Source organism: Carex rostrata, chromosome 7 (assembly GCF_964058835.1).
Source record: "Carex rostrata chromosome 7, lpCarRost1.2, whole genome shotgun sequence".
In the NCBI taxonomy this organism is placed as follows: domain Eukaryota; kingdom Viridiplantae; phylum Streptophyta; class Magnoliopsida; order Poales; family Cyperaceae; genus Carex; species Carex rostrata.
In genome coordinates this window covers 11,698,113-11,713,757 of record NC_135924.1, presented here as the reverse complement: position 1 = coordinate 11,713,757, position 15,645 = coordinate 11,698,113, and the positions used below count along the sequence as shown (strand labels likewise).

The following is a 15,645-nucleotide window of genomic DNA, read 5'->3' as shown; positions in this document are numbered from 1 at the left end:
TCTCAAAGCTCAATAATACTGCTCCTATGGTGATCCGAATCCTAAATCAGTTGAGATTTAACCTCAAACTGTAAAGTGAGCATAATCCTCTGCAGTACCTGAGAGAGGATACGGATTCATCGTAGAGGGAGTCGGGGACTTTGGTTATTTTTCGGCTTTGGTATTGATTATGGTAATAAAACAAATGATTAAAAGGAGGTCTCAGTTTATTTTCTTCATGCCTTTATTAAATAATATTCATTTTCTTCGGTTATATTTTTCTAAGCCTACGGATTGTTAACAAAAAAAATATATATATAACTATTTTTTTTCAAAACAGAAAAACAAAATAAATTTAATTTGATGTGATCCTGTTACTTTCTTATACACACAAATGTATAATACTTCAACATTGTTTTGATGATAATTAGGACCAGAAAAATCAACAGACACTACCAAATATTTTTATTAATAAACCATAATTCAAAAAAATATTTTTGTGAAACTAACATGATTACTTTTTTTTTTAAACAAAAAACCATAAGAACTGAAATGTCATTTCGGTCCCGAATTTTTTTTCTTTTTCGGGACCGAAATGGCAATTTAGTCCCAGGTATTTTTACAATTTTTTAACGTATTTTTTCCTCAAAATATGTGAAAACAGTCGGGATTGAAATGACAATTCGGTTCCAAAAAAAAAACAAAAAAAGAGAACCAAAATGGCATTTTAGTTCTTATGTTTTTTATAAAAATAAAATAAAAGAATCGTGTTATTAGTTTCATAAAAATCTTTTTTCTAATTATGGTTTATAAAAAAAAAATTCCTACTAAATTATCATCATTTGTTTAGTTTCTCGGTCATATTGCTTCAGAGTGGCTCCAGTTGCATGTTCTCTAATAAGGTGCAATTTTATAAAGGTTTTGACTCAATAAATTGTTTATCTTTTTTGAAATATAAATAGAATTGAACTTTCAACTTTAATTGTCACAGCTGACAAACTAATATAACATAATTAGCACTTAGTACTGATCGCCTTCAATCACCAATCACAAATGCACATATTGACATATTTTACCTTTGTTTTTTGTGTGTGTGTGTGTGTGGGGGGGGGGGGGGGGGGGGGGGGGGGGGAATTCGTATCGCCTACATTAACTCAAAATTTGAGTTCATGCAAAATGAATCTAGACGGTTCGATCCATATTGGCACAAATATTAAGGGGCCCCGTGCAGTTCACCTCAGATCGAATTAGTCAGATCCTAATTGGACGACCAAGATACATTAACTCAAGTTCTCAGTTAATGCAGAAGATACATGTTCGAGCTCAGAGACGGATCTAAGACTTAGTTAAAGGTGGTTAAGCTACCCCTATGATTTTAAAATTTGAATTATATGTATAGGAATTTAGTTGAATTTTATTTTATTTTTAACTTTTTATATAGCCTAGCTACTATCAATAAATGACATATGTTTAATTGTAGTCTAGTGGTTAAATCTTTATTTTATAGTTGAGATGCCTTGGGTTCAAATCCCACTCACTACAATTGTACATTTTAATTTTCAACCACCTCTATCAAAATTTTCTAGTTTCACCCTTGTTCGAGCTAGAAGGGATCATAAAAAATTTACAATAAATTCTGTGTACAAAGTCTTAATTTTAGGAAGATGTTTTGTAATTTCAGTGGGCTCAAATTTGATGTTTGTACTTCATTTGATACAAATAAATTCTATGCACATGTAATTACTATAAGTTATAATTATTTTTTTAATTATTTTTTCTAAGAATCAGTTTTGCTATTTTAAAAACTCTAATGTGGCCTCAATTGCATAAAAATATGAATAAATTAATGCACATAATGTGTTAATTATGGCAGAAATTTATGTATACTATTTAATGTAAGTGTTTGATTTAGCACAAACAAATTCATGCTTGCATAAAGAACCGATTTAATCATATTGTTAATTAGATAATATAATTAATTATGACTTAAAAACACTAGAAACTTATGATAATTGTAAATGTCACATAATATATAATAGCAATTTGATCGTTAACCAAGCAACCAACTAATTAAGAGCTGAATTGAACTAATTCTAAAAGTATTAAGGTATTAATTAAACCAAAACAATTGAGGTCTTGATTAATTAATTGTCCCATGTTCAATAATTAAAGGGGGCTTCATTAAACAAAATGTTCCAGAATTTCAATGCATCAGATGAAGCACATGCAATAACCTAATTCAAAATGTCAACACTAGACATCCTTCTAATTAATACTAAACACAATATTACTTCTCGAATTGTTCGCTTAATTTAATTAATTGTCACTAGGTTGTTTCATGTCGATTAACTAATAAGGGCTGGCAACGAGTCGGCTCGGTCCGAGTTAGATCAAGCTTATGGCTTGCTCGTTTTAGCAACGAGCTAGTCATGAGCTAGCCAACATTCGAATCTGAACTGAAAAAGTGACCTATGGCTTGCTTGTTTTGACAACGAGTTAGCCGAGCCAGCTCGTGGACCAAAAGCCTAAATATATTAGATAATGTATTATAAAGCCAACTACTATAAATTAAGTTTGTAATTAAATTTATACATACTAAAATACTAAATCTCTAAATTCATACAAACATAATTTACAAAATAAATTCGTGCATACTAAATTCACACAAATTCATGCTTGGACCGAGCTGACTTGCCAACTCGCGAATTAACCTAAAAAGAAAGAACAATTTATAATGCTCCAAAAGAACAGTACCATTAGAACTCTTTTGAAAGTTCACCAAAATGCACAGTACTGGAGAGAAAACAGCACCATATATAACAGATATCACCAAAGAGGCATGCCAGAGCAGAGCGCATAGAACAAACAAAAAGAAAAGAAAAGAAAAGAAAAGAAAGAAAGAAATATATAAAAACTAAAAAACATAATTGGATAACAGTTGTATGGCGAGGGCACAGTTTAGTCGACCCGTCAATTTTATAATTTGAAACTTATTAGCTGCGAGTGGGGTCCAGATTCCAGAGACAGTCACAGGCTTTTGGCATATACAAAAGTACCAGGAAATGTTTGGAATTTTCCAACGAATAGCCAGCCAAGTAAGAATGTAGGATTAGCACATGTGCACCTCATTTGCGCGTTGGCGCGTTGCTCAAGTTTGGCTACTGATTACCTACTGGCAGGATATTTTTTTATTCATAAATAATATAGAGCAAGAGAAAAAGTGCATAGTTTTTCAATAAATAGAAGGATTGGTGTCTTTTTTTTCCAATTTAAATTTTGGATCAGCAAAAATTTTACCGATTTAATTAAAGTCTTTTTTTTCGGCTGTCTTCTAATATTTTTTTTCCGGTCATCTCCTTTTTGTGTTTCTTTGTAATATTTATTATGCATTACGCACTTTAACAAGTCGCTTTGAGTACTATACTAGTTTATTACATGAGAAGTAATTAAAAAGTATCACAAAATATATTTTTAAATCATGTTGACTGCCTTAAGTCTCTTCAAGCAGCAGAAAATATTAGAAATAAAAACTTTGAATTGCAAGGACAGAGTTAGACTTTCAAGATATGAGGGTCAAATATGAATGTGATCAATCTTATAAAAATTTCTTGCAAAGTATAGAGGTCAATTTTATAGTATCCATAACATTTTATTCTGAATTATATATGAAATCATGTATATGCACATAAATTTGGAAAATTAATGGGTCCCATACTTCCTTAATAAATCTGCGACTGTTGGATTGGTATAATTTTTTTTAGATGAAAATTTTACATATTCTTCTATACATAAAAATATAAAGATGTTCTTTCTCTTTCTCTCTTTTATTTTATAACATTTTCTATAAATAAAAAATTCTTTACTGGCAGAACACATGCTAATGCTTAGGATATTCAAGCCTTCACGCCACACAATACCTTTCTTCCTCGGATGGGATGTCAATAACTATTAATTCAATTTTTTTGTCTGTAGGTATTTTTAAAAACACCAATTATTGCTTGACAACCGGGACCAATTCTGATTAGACGCGTGTCAATTGCTTCTTAGAAGGAACTTTGAAAAAAAGAATAATCTAAGTGAAGAATCTCCAAGTTCTATGCCAGTACAGTACGCCTTGAACTTTATCATTAACTAAATATAATGCCACATGGAGGAAAAGCTGGCAATATCTAAATTCATTTAATTTATTCTATTTATGCTATAAGATTTCAATAAAATTCACTACACGAAGCTAGAATTTGATATCAAATGTTAAATATGTTATAGATAAAAATTACATTTTTCATATAGACAATGTTTTCACATTTGCAACAAAATTTATTCAATTTATTCTTTCTCTAAACGTTAATATTACTTTTTGTTCAATACATATATGATTTTCTTTTGTATAATTTTAATTTATTTTTTTCAGCGTTTTTTTAACATATAAATCAATTATATTTATTGGATATATATGAATTTAGAAAATTTTCTCAGTACACAATTATTTAATTGTTGCTTCAAAATAACGCCTCCCTTTCTAACAGTTGCATAGATTTTATTCATAGCAAACATACACAAATGAAAATTACAACTACTACCTTTCAATAAATGGAAAAAAAAAAAGGTTATTCTAAACTTGTATCATTTCATATAATGTCTTCTCAAGAAAGCTAAACCACAAACAAATCAATGAATTAATGAACAGTATGAACTAAAACTAAGATATAACAAAACAATAGTCACCAGAAAATGGAGGGGTAAAAAGAAAATCAGGCCTAGCTAAATTTCCATGACGCTCCTTTCCTATGTATATTTATTATCTAGTGATTTAATTGTTTTCTCTGTTTCATTTCTTTCTATAAGGTCTAATCACAGTTAACCAAGAATTAACTAGAAAAACCTAAACCAATTAATTACAGCTGAAGGAATTGAACCAGAATTAACCTCTATGAAACCACCTTCTGGTTAAATCCCCTAGACGCGTATCATTCACCTCACAAAACTTCCAAGCCCAACCAGCCGGCTCAACCGGCTCAAACCCTAGCCCAGGAGTCCGATCTTTAGATGCCGGGTTAACCCGATCCATCCAGTCTGGCACAAATGCTGAGGCCCTTCGACGAAACTTCACCTTAAACTCATCCCATGCTTGGTACTTGTAATGGTTAACCCTTGCCCACCCGACTTTCTTCCACTCAAACTCATCCCTCAATCTGAAATGGTGCACCGAGTTCACCAATGACCGGTCCACAGCATCAAGCCGGACCAATGACTTGTGCCTCTCTTCAGCATGCCTACGGCACGTATAGCCCTGTATGACCCCTTTCTTCGGGTGGTACCTGTGACCTGATGGGCTAAATTCATAGCATCCAATGGAAACCTGACCGACTGTTGGCTGAACCGGCAGAACTGAACCGAGCATGGACCTGCCCGGTCGGGACGAATTAGACCAGGATGGCGAGTAAACAAACTCATCAACATCAATGAAAACCATCCATTCACACGTGTCACGATTTATTGCGGCGCAATGAGAGAATGCAGCCTCCTGGCTTTTTGGCCATGGCCAGAACCGGGTCGATATGTTGTACCGGTTGGATTGGAGCCGGTTCACGGTCAAGTTTAACCGGTCATCGCTACCATTGTCATATAAGAAGAACTTCTCTACACCAATGGCCGAGTGATACCTGACCCATTCGGGTAGAAACTTTGCTGAATTATAGACCATTGTACATGCACAAATTTTCATTTTCTGGTGCAAAGCTTGCTGTTGAGTACTGGGTGGTGTGTAAATTGCAACCGATGGTAGTGGGTCAGATGACTCGTCAGAATTGCCAATTCTAAGAGAGACAAAAATCTGATTGGTAGATTCAGGTATTGCATTGAGGTCAGGATGGTGGCAACGAAATACCTCATGAGATGAGCTGGTGACAGCCGTAGTGTAGAACGGGGCCCGGATGTCAGAGGAGTAGAACAAACAAGTTAATTCTCTAGCCGGTCGGTTTATGCCTTGCTTTGTGTTAACCCCCTTGGCAAATACAATCACATCTTTGGCAGTAGAGAGGGATTCATAGACAATCCAATTCCACCGTAGCATAAGAGGGAATGTATTGATATACTGCTTCCTTACCGGGTTATCGGATGCTACTGTGAGGGGTGAGTAGAAGGGGCGGCGGACACGGAGGCGGCGGGGCAGCGGGCAGACGAAAGCATTGCTAAAGGAGGTTGCCCGCGCGGGAGTAACTGAATTATCACGGAACAAGCACGACATCCTTCTAGAAGCTTCCACAGAGGGGTAAAATTGGAAAACAAGAATTTGCCAATCTTGGAGGAGTACTGAGGCGGTGTGTTGGAGACGGGGGTTCGGATTCGGTCGAATAGAGAGACGGAGCGAGGGCTTCGGGAGGTGGAGTCTAGTGGTTGATTTGTGAGGTAAATGGAAGATGAATAAGAGGAGGAAGAAGCTAAGAATGGTGCCTAATAATGGCGGCAACTTCGAGCGCTTCTTCATTCTTCTTTCTTTTCTTTCTTTTCTTTCTTGAGGTGAGAAGCGCATGGTGGGATTTAAAAGGAAAGCTCAAGTGAAGCAAAGATGGAAAGTGGGAACGAAGGCGGTGTTTTTATTCTTACACAGTAATGTACGACTTTTTTACAGTAGGGAAATTACGGGAGTGAAGATGCTTGCTTTGTGAATCGTAGGTAAAAGTAGAAATTCGTAAGTGGTCCAATTGTTACGCTGGATTAGAGAATCTCAGCTGTACCCGTCGTTCGATTTTCTATTAACGTAGGCGCGGTTTAAATCCTAAAATATGTTTTATGGAAGCAGCTATTTTCAGGACATAATTTGAACTATTCGGCGCGGAGATATCTTTTTCGGTATAAATACAATTTTATCCTTCTTATATATTTATTTCTCTTTTGCTCATTCTTAAATATCATTTTTATTTTCTGCTTCTAATAAAAAAAATCATAATTAGAAAATTAATAGCAGTTGGTACTGTTTACATATTTAGAAGTATAAAACTTATCGTCGCTTGAAAATATATTTGATAGGATCATTTTTTTTTTTGTAAGATATAAATTTCACCACTAAGATTTTTTTATCCTTTTTTAACTCATTTTAGAAATTATATTGTAATTTTTTATTTTTGCAAAGAAATTAATTTATAAATTTAATTCATCAAATCAGACGAATAACTTACAGTGTGGACACTTAGAACAATCATTTTATGAGTATCGTAGATTCAATTTGATTAACTTTTGTTACCTTTTCTTTTGTGCAAAGTCTGAGTCTTTGAGTGTTTTGTGAGAAGAATTTAGAAGTACTTGAAAATCACACAATTCCTCTATATTTTGAATATTTGATTCAATTTTGTTCTTGTTTACAAAAGAGAAACAATAGATTTTAATATTAGAATGAATATAGAACAAAAAAAAAACAACATAAGATAATAAAATAAAAATATATTTAGCTAAGAGCTAAATTTCTATCTCGAATGGGTCAGAGTCACCAATTTTTTCAACTTGTAACGGGTTATGAACTTTATTGGTTATAAATAACATAATTTAATTAAAAGAAAAAAAAATAAGAAGGTTTTCAAAAAGGACAAAATTAATATAGAGACGAAAAAAGGTTCTCTATTTACTGAATAGTTAAATTTATGCTCTGAAAAGTGAAAATAGCAGCCTCCTGTGTTTATAGTTTATACATTCAGGTTTTAAATAAGATTTTTATTAAGACAGTGATAACAATCCCCGCAGGTTTATCCCCACATTTATCCCCGCAGATACTGCCAAAAAAAACATGGGGGGACCGCTCAATCATTAATGAACGTTTAAAAAACTGCGGGTATTTAACTTGAAGCATTAAAGTATTTACCTTGAATTTGCGAGGTATTAAACCCTATGCAATGATCTCTATTTATGAAAGAATAAATCAATCCATTAATTGTTCCCGCACAAAATTTCCTTTTTTTTTGAATCGTCCCCGCACAACTGGGGACCATTAAATATGGGGGGACCGCTCAATCATTAATGAGCGTTTAAAAAACTGTTAGTATTTAACTTGAAGCATCAAAGTATTTAACTTGAATTTATCAGGTATTAAACCCTATGCAATGATATCTATTTATGAAAGAATAAATCAATCCATTAATTGTTCCCGCACAAAATTTCTTTTTTTTTGAATCGTCCCCGCACAACTGGAGACCATTAAATAAACAATCCTTTCACCCAATGATAAATACTCTGAGACATAATGATAAATACTTTATGTTACATGGGTAAATACTTTACATTATATGAATAAATACTTTATGTTACATAGATAAATACTTCTCAGGCATACTTGCAACTTTCAGTAAAACATCAATGATAAATACTCTCATGCATAATGATAAATACTTTATGTTACATGGATAAATACTTTGTATTGCATAGATAAATACTTCTCAGACATAATTGCAACTTACAGTAAAACATCAATGATAAATACTTTCAGACATAATGATAAATACTCTATGTTACATGGATAAAAACTATATGTTATAAGGGTAAATACTTATCAGAAATAATGATAAATACTTTTTTGAACATCAATTAACAGATAAGCATTTATTAACAGTGATTGTTATTAGATAACAGTATAATTAATGCGCAGATTGTTTTTAAAGCAATAATTAATGCGAGAATTGTTATTAGAGGAATGCATAATTAATGCGGGGATGGGAGTGGGGGGTTTCTTATAATTAGTGGGGGGATAAAAGGAAACTTTTAGGGAAATTAGTGGGGGATATATGGCAGTTAAGGAAGAGAGAGAGAGTGCGGGGAAAATGGGGGGATGAGAGTAGGGGGTTTGTTATAATTATTCTTTTTATTATAACCACTGTCAGAATGACGGTGTAGAATATCTGGCATGGACCGTGTTCTTTTAATAAGGCTTAACTTAATCCGTGTTTTGTTATTCCGTTTCAGTGATTTTCTGTGGCACTTGTGGTACTCCCCCGGTGGGCTCCTCGTAGTAGTCGTAGCAATAGCCAGAGAGGTTACCGTTATCGTTGAGCTAATGCTTATACCAGTGGATCCGTATCCTCCCAGGTACCTGACTCAATACAATTGAAACTGACGGTTCAGATTTACTCTCAGCCGGTCCTTGCTCGGGATGACAGGGGGGCAGTATTATTTGTGCTTTAAGATTCGTGCCAAGTTAAATAGAATAATTTTAGACGGTCTGATTCAATTGTACTCAGTCCGATAACCCGAGGGATGTGAATTCTATACCAGTTCCATCACTAAATTGGAGCTGAATTCGTTACCTCTACAGCAAATCTGCTAAAAATGGCGAAACAATTACCTCTACAGCAAGAGAGAAGTAACTCACCTAATTATAGAATCTCCTCTTTTCTTCTTTCTAGGGAGATTAGAATGCACCTTTGGTTTCTCCTGATTGGTTTATGGAACTGATTCCTAGCCCTATGTGTCAGCAAAGGAATGTAGCGTAGAAAGAGACAAGAGAGGAGATGAGTTGCTTCTCTTGCAGCCCGAGGTCAAGAGACCTGCGGCGACGCCGGAGCAATGGCGCTGCGGCCAGCTCCAGAACTCTTTCCCGTCTTGTTGATTCCATAGGTTTTGATCGCTCTCTGGTTCGCACTGTTCATGTTTGTATAAATGCCTAAGTGAATCTTTATTGCCCTTTCTTAATTGTATTTTGTACAAGTTGTGTTCATGTTGTAAAAGTCATATGCTCCCATAAATAGTTAGTAATGAAGAATTCTTAGTTTTTGGATTCAATTCTTGGATACCATGGATACAACCATTCAAAGGAAGGAACAAAAAAAAGATGCAAATCATGTTCTAAGCATCTTCTTCTTTTTCAAAGCCTTTATTTCCAAACAAGTTGGGGTAGGTTAGAAATGAAACCCAACCAAAATCAGCAGCACAAGAACTTTCCAAGAGGTCGCCCATCCTAGTACTACTCCTGCCCCAATTTGTGAGGGTTTCATTTCCATAAAGAGACTGTTTTTCTTTACCGCTGGCTCTATCACGAACCCTCCTCCTTTTTCCTGACTTGGGACAGGCTGTGTAGAAACTACATAGGCACTACACAGGCGGAGTTAAATCATGTTCTAAGCATAAACCAAATTTATATATTTTAAGAGTGGCAAATGCAATTTTACACCTTACAGGATCCCTTGTGCAAAAGTTGATAACACCTTTATTTATCCCCTTTTTGCTGGCTTAAATAATTATTTCTGCCCCTTAGGTTATACTGAGTTCGACGAGAAAGGCGTTTGTCCTGATCCAAAAAATGCAAATAAATACACGCTGAGCCAGATGGTGGCTGCCACCAGCAACTTTGCTGAGGCTAACTTGATTGGCGAAGGTGGGTTCGGTCTGGTTTACAAGGGTCAGTTGGTTTGTGGCCAGGTAGTCACATTTTTCTACTACTTGATTATTGTACTAACCCAACCTATACCAAGTTTTAAATAATAGCAGGGGGTTGTAAAGGGGGAGGGGTGGGTTACTAATACTGGATTGATATATATTACTGAACAGTACTCAATTCCTTTTTATTTTGCACATTTTGTTTATTTTGATCTGATGTAAGAATTGGTATATTGCGGGGAGTAGACGGTGGCGATCAAGCAGCTGAAGAAGGCAGGAATGGAGGGCACGCATGAATTTGTGGTAGAGTGCCTGATGCTTCTCTTGCTTCACCACCCGAATCTCGTCAACTTGATAGGCTACTGTGCCGAGGGTGACCAGCGTATCTTGGTTTACGAGCATATGTCTCAGGGTAGCCTTGAAAACCACCTTTTCGGTTGGTTCCTTCTCCTCACTTTACTTACCTTTTCGCATATTACCGTTCTCAGTTTGATATTCGGTGCAGTGTGCTATAATTTTTAGTATCCAATTCCCCCTTTAGGAAGGGATAACAAATTGGTTCATTGGCAAAAAAAAAAAAAGGCCCTTGCAATTGGCAAGATTTAATGTAATGTATCTGAAATTTAGTTTAGAATAGAAACAATGAAATGTAACCTTCATTGTACCATGAGATTAAGCTTTTGGAACAGTTTGTTTGTTTAAAATAGATTATAACAGGAGTCCTTGAGGTCAGTTCTCACAAGGCCTTATATGACTAAGTTTTCTCCCTGAAAAAATTCTTGCATAACATGTGTATGTATACAGTTGTCACTAGAAAGCAGTATTAAGTACTACAAAAGTAAATTAAAATGGATGTTGGGTTAAATCACTAGTTGGTTAGTGCTGGCTCTAGTTGTGCAATTTTAATTGACTTGTAGTGTTCTCTATTAACTCATTACATTTCGCCTTGCTCCTAGATCTTCCACCTAACAGAAAGCCCCTCGACTGGAGCACTCGACTCAAGATTGCTACTGGTGCAGCCCGTGGCTTGCAGTACTTGCACGAAGTCAATCCACCTGTCATATACCGGGACTTGAAATCATCAAACATATTACTGGACAATGAATTCAACCCCAAGCTGTCAGACTTCGGCCTGGCCAAGCTGGGACCCACAGGGGATAGCACGCACGTGTCTACACGGGTCATGGGCACATATGGGTACTGTGCACCCGATTATTACATGAGTGGGAAGCTCAGTGTCAAGTCTGATGTGTATAGCTTTGGTGTTGTTCTCCTTGAGCTGATCTCTGGCAGAAAGGCATATGACATGTCAAGGGAAGAAGGCGAGCGGAGTCTGATACGTTGGGTAGGTTTTTCTTTTTCTGAAAATGATAATTTACATTTGTTTTTATTCTCACTAGTACTTGTTATTTTGAGAATTTTTTAAATGAGTGATTCACTAGGTCGGGCACTGGAACTTTGGTTTTGTTTAAAAGTATCTTCTTCTTAAGGTTTTTGGGTTTTCTTAGAAGTAGGTCAACTGTCAATGGTTACTTTAATCTTTTATTAAACCAAGAAAAGAAAGGCTTTCAATACAAGACCTCTAGAGAATGTATAAACAAATGGCAAGTTTGTGGTTATTTTCTACCTCAACTTGTTATCATGTTTACTCTGACCAAAAGCACATGAATTCTGTAATTGAATTTAGGGTTTTTAAATGGAGTTTTTGGCTCAGATTTGATGGACTTTATTAATCCTAATCACCTGTAAACACTTGGTATAGTTGGATAAAGACAAAATAACTAAAATAAGTACAATGACTGAAAAGGGGCATATAAATTTAATTCAAAACCAAATTCCAGTGGAGTACTCAAACGTGATATTATGATTATAAACTTGTATACCCAAACCACATGTTTTCCTCATTTAACAGCAATTACTGTTTAATTTATTCCTCTGCAGTCCCGTCCTTTCCTTAACAGCAGAGGATACATGCACCTAGCAGATCCGTTGCTTAACGGGTGCTACCCGAAGCGTTCACTATACCAATTAGCTGAGATCATCTCACTCTGTCTCAAGGAACAACCCCATATGCGGCCCAGCACGTGTGACTTAACATCAGCACTTGAGCATGTTGTATCTCAGGCTCAGCCCAACGTCGCATCAGCCTCAAGCTCGAAACCTAGAGTTCAAAAGAACAACAGCATTACTCTGCGCTGAAACTAACAGAAAGAAACCAAATTTTGCGACTTTCGTGGGTATTTTTTGTATATGTGTCCAAATAGTATTGGCTAAGTACTGGCAGTTATGCATATATGCTGTTTCTAATATGAGAAAATGCTGACACAAGTTTTGGCATTTATCTCTCACTGGAAGTATATATGTCTTGTAGGTATAAAAATTGGAAAATCACTGAAACAAAGAGCACAACATAAGTGCATATACCATGTATATTACGAAATTGAAAAAAAAATTATATCATCAATGATACTTGCTGCAATGATATAATCCATGTACATATCACATATGTAATGCCTTCTCTGATCACTTCCATCCAAAATGCTGGCTACTGGATAAAAAGAGAGTAATCTTTTGTACCTTTTTAAGTTTTGATTGCAATTACTAAAGGATCAAATTGAGACTATGCTCTTTTGCAATGCAAATATGGGTATGTGTTAAGGATCTATATCTCGATTTTCAAAGTTCAAACAATCAATCTGAGCCGTTCAATATGATCTTCATATGAAAATGTACTTACAACCAAATTATATATATATTTTTTATTTGACTAGAAAATCACTATTTTCGGATGGTCCATAATCTTTAGATCCGGTGATTTTTTCTACTTATTTAAAAAATAGTGAAAGGAAATATTAAAAAATATAAAGTTTAATGTTCAAATACCATTTTAAATAAAAATTATGTTTAACTGTTTGAATCGACTATTTAAATTTTTAAAGTATAAATATAAATTCATACCACATACCTATATCCCAATTACAATGTAGGATAGCCTCACTCTATTTTATTTAGCATTAATATGTTTTTTCATTCATGTCGGTATCGCCTTTTTATCTATCTGTTATTTCAAATATCTTTTCTATAAGTGCGTACCTTTTTTTAATGATGATTTCCTTACTCCTCTTTTAGACCAGACCTCCCAGTAATTGGTGAATTAATTAATTAAAACCCCCCATAGGCGTCTAGATCTGCTGTATCTTACAAGTTAGGGGCTGCTGATAGCTGCTACGTGGCGAAATCTGAATGGCTGATTGAGCCTAATCCTGTCAATAAAGCATGCACTTTGTCACTACTAAGTAGGCAAAACCCACCACTGAAGCAACTCAAGATATTAATCAGAAAAAACAAAAAAAAGACCGCTCAAGATTTTGTTCAGTTAACAGTAGATTGCAAGATAAATTACTGGATGGATCTGGTTCATTGTATTTATTGTGAATCAGTAGCTTTGCTATAGCTTCCACTTTGATCACACACATGTTAAATAAGGGTATGTTTGGATGTGTCAAGAATATGAGCTATTTTAGAATAGAGTTTATTTGGAATAGCAATGTGTATTCAAATAATATTTTTGGTATTCGGAATAGCTATAATAGTTGTTATTCTCTATTCATTGTAAATGTTAGAATAACTACTATTCAGAAAATGTAAAGAGAGAGAAAAAAAAAACGTTCTTTGATTTCCATCGAAATGAAATGTATAATTGACATCACTTATGCTATCTCCACGACGTGACAATTCATTTGAGACCCTACTTATCTATTTTTCTTCTTAATTAGCACATTATTAACACTATTTTTTATCGGTCACAGTTATTCACTATTCCAAATGTACAATCCAAACAATATTTTTACTAATCCGAATAGTACCAATTTCACACTAATTTAAAAATTGCTATTCTCAAATTTCACTATTCTAACTACTATAGCTTCCATTCAAATTACGGTGTTTTAAGAATTCCTATTTTGCGGTAAGTGGCTAGTTATGAATTATTTTGCTTAGATTATTTCTTTAGATTCTCTAGTAGTGTGCGTCAATTTTAGAATCCCATAACAGGTAACTCACAACTAAGATTAATAAAATAATCACCAAAATTTTAGTACCTAAAGAGTTGACAAGTATAGGTTGCTTTTTTATGACTTGAAAAATGAATATTGTTAGACAAATTAAACTAACTAATAGCTATGTAAACTAGAACTGCAAACGAATCGAACTTACTTCGGTTTGAGTTTGAATTTGAGTTTGAATAAGATTTAAACTGAATTGCTTTGATTTGTTTCATAACTAACTAATTTCGAATTGAATTAATTGTGAACTACAAGTTTTTCGAATCAAAGTCAATCGAATTACGAACTACAAATTTGTTTGGCATCTCTAGTTATACCAGTAGTTTATGCTTTAATTTAATTCGCACGGAACAAAATTCATACGGTTTCCTTTTACCTTTCACGAATTCACAGTGATAGATTATGGGCCAGCTCAAGATTCTCTTATCATTTACGCTGTTGGATTGATTAAAATCACGACATGGACCTAGTCAAATGAAACTTATTCCATTGTTAATTTGTTACATTGCTGAAACATTTTCCTATTATAAGTTATCATTATATTAACAATTTGAGCTATGATATAAGCTTGGTTCCTGCATTATAAAGATCGATGGTTGACTTCATTAGTTGCATTATTTGAGATTCGAACCTAAATAGTTCGCGAATCAATTTCAAACTAATCATAGCCAATTTGAATTTGATTTGAATAAGATTCAAACCAAACTGATTTAATTTGTTTCAGAACGAACTAATTTCTAATCGAATTAATTGTGAACTTTTTTCAAATCAAACTCAAATCGAATCACAGACTACGAACTTTCTTTTTGTGCAGCACTTATGTGAACTGAAACTTGCAGTTGTGTACCACCAAACTTTGTTTGGCGTCTTTCTAATAATATCGTTACATCATTCTCTTTTTAGTTAAAAATAGATTTCTTTTCACAAAAAGTTTAAGCATATACTTTTTTTGGAAAAAAAGAAGAAGCATAAACATCAAAAGATGGTTGAATTTTTAGGGTCTCCGTGCAAGAAAAAAACAACCACCTTGAATGATTGCTACTTGATCAGGACGTTGTCTGACATAGATAATTAAATATTATCCACAATATTTAAGCAAGATTCAACCATGGCTAAGCACGAAATGTTTTTTGTTCTCATTTTATTTAAGAAGCATGTTAACAATTTTTTTTTTTTTTTTTTGATAAAAGGCAAGATTGTCCATTTTATTAGCATGAAATCATAGTTAACTTACAAAAAAAAA

General features: G+C 34.3%; 3 protein-coding genes across 5 annotated transcripts in view; 1 reads left to right on the top strand and 2 right to left on the bottom strand.

Moving 5' to 3' along the window:
• The window catches only part of LOC144556412 (catalase isozyme B), a 72,692-nt gene that overhangs the window by 34,140 nt on the left and 22,907 nt on the right, over positions 1–15,645 (bottom strand). The window lies entirely within an intron of this gene.
• LOC144556411 (glycosyltransferase family 92 protein Os08g0121900-like) lies at positions 4,652–6,782 on the bottom strand. Its single transcript, XM_078304759.1, has one exon. The coding sequence runs from the start codon at positions 6,509–6,511 to the stop codon at positions 4,901–4,903; it is 1,611 nt and encodes a 536-aa protein (XP_078160885.1). The 5' UTR covers positions 6,512–6,782; the 3' UTR covers positions 4,652–4,900.
• On the top strand, positions 9,253–12,803 carry LOC144556414 (putative serine/threonine-protein kinase PBL21). 3 transcript variants are annotated; one of them, XM_078304763.1, is made up of 6 exons: positions 9,253–9,325; positions 9,438–9,579; positions 10,217–10,380; positions 10,585–10,774; positions 11,295–11,683; positions 12,280–12,803. In XM_078304763.1, the coding sequence occupies exons 2-6, from the start codon at positions 9,474–9,476 to the stop codon at positions 12,535–12,537; spliced, it is 1,107 nt and encodes a 368-aa protein (XP_078160889.1). In that variant the 5' UTR covers positions 9,253–9,325; positions 9,438–9,473; the 3' UTR covers positions 12,538–12,803. The 3 variants fall into 3 exon arrangements, with proteins under 3 accessions (XP_078160889.1, XP_078160890.1, XP_078160891.1); XM_078304765.1 differs by lacking the exon at positions 9,253–9,325 and having other exon boundaries at positions 9,459–9,596; XM_078304764.1 differs by lacking the exons at positions 9,253–9,325; positions 10,217–10,380 and having other exon boundaries at positions 9,360–9,596.

Coding starts and splice junctions, on each gene's coding strand:
- LOC144556414 (XM_078304763.1), top strand. CDS start 9,474: ATGAGTTGCTTCTCTTGCAGCCCGAGGTCAAGAGACCTGCGGCGACGC. Junction 10,381..10,584: donor GTCAGTTGGTTTGTGGCCAG/GTAGTCACATTT, acceptor TGCGGGGAGTAG/ACGGTGGCGATCAAGCAGCT. Junction 10,775..11,294: donor CCTTGAAAACCACCTTTTCG/GTTGGTTCCTTC, acceptor CCTTGCTCCTAG/ATCTTCCACCTAACAGAAAG.
- LOC144556411 (XM_078304759.1), bottom strand. CDS start 6,511: ATGCGCTTCTCACCTCAAGAAAGAAAAGAAAGAAAAGAAAGAAGAATG.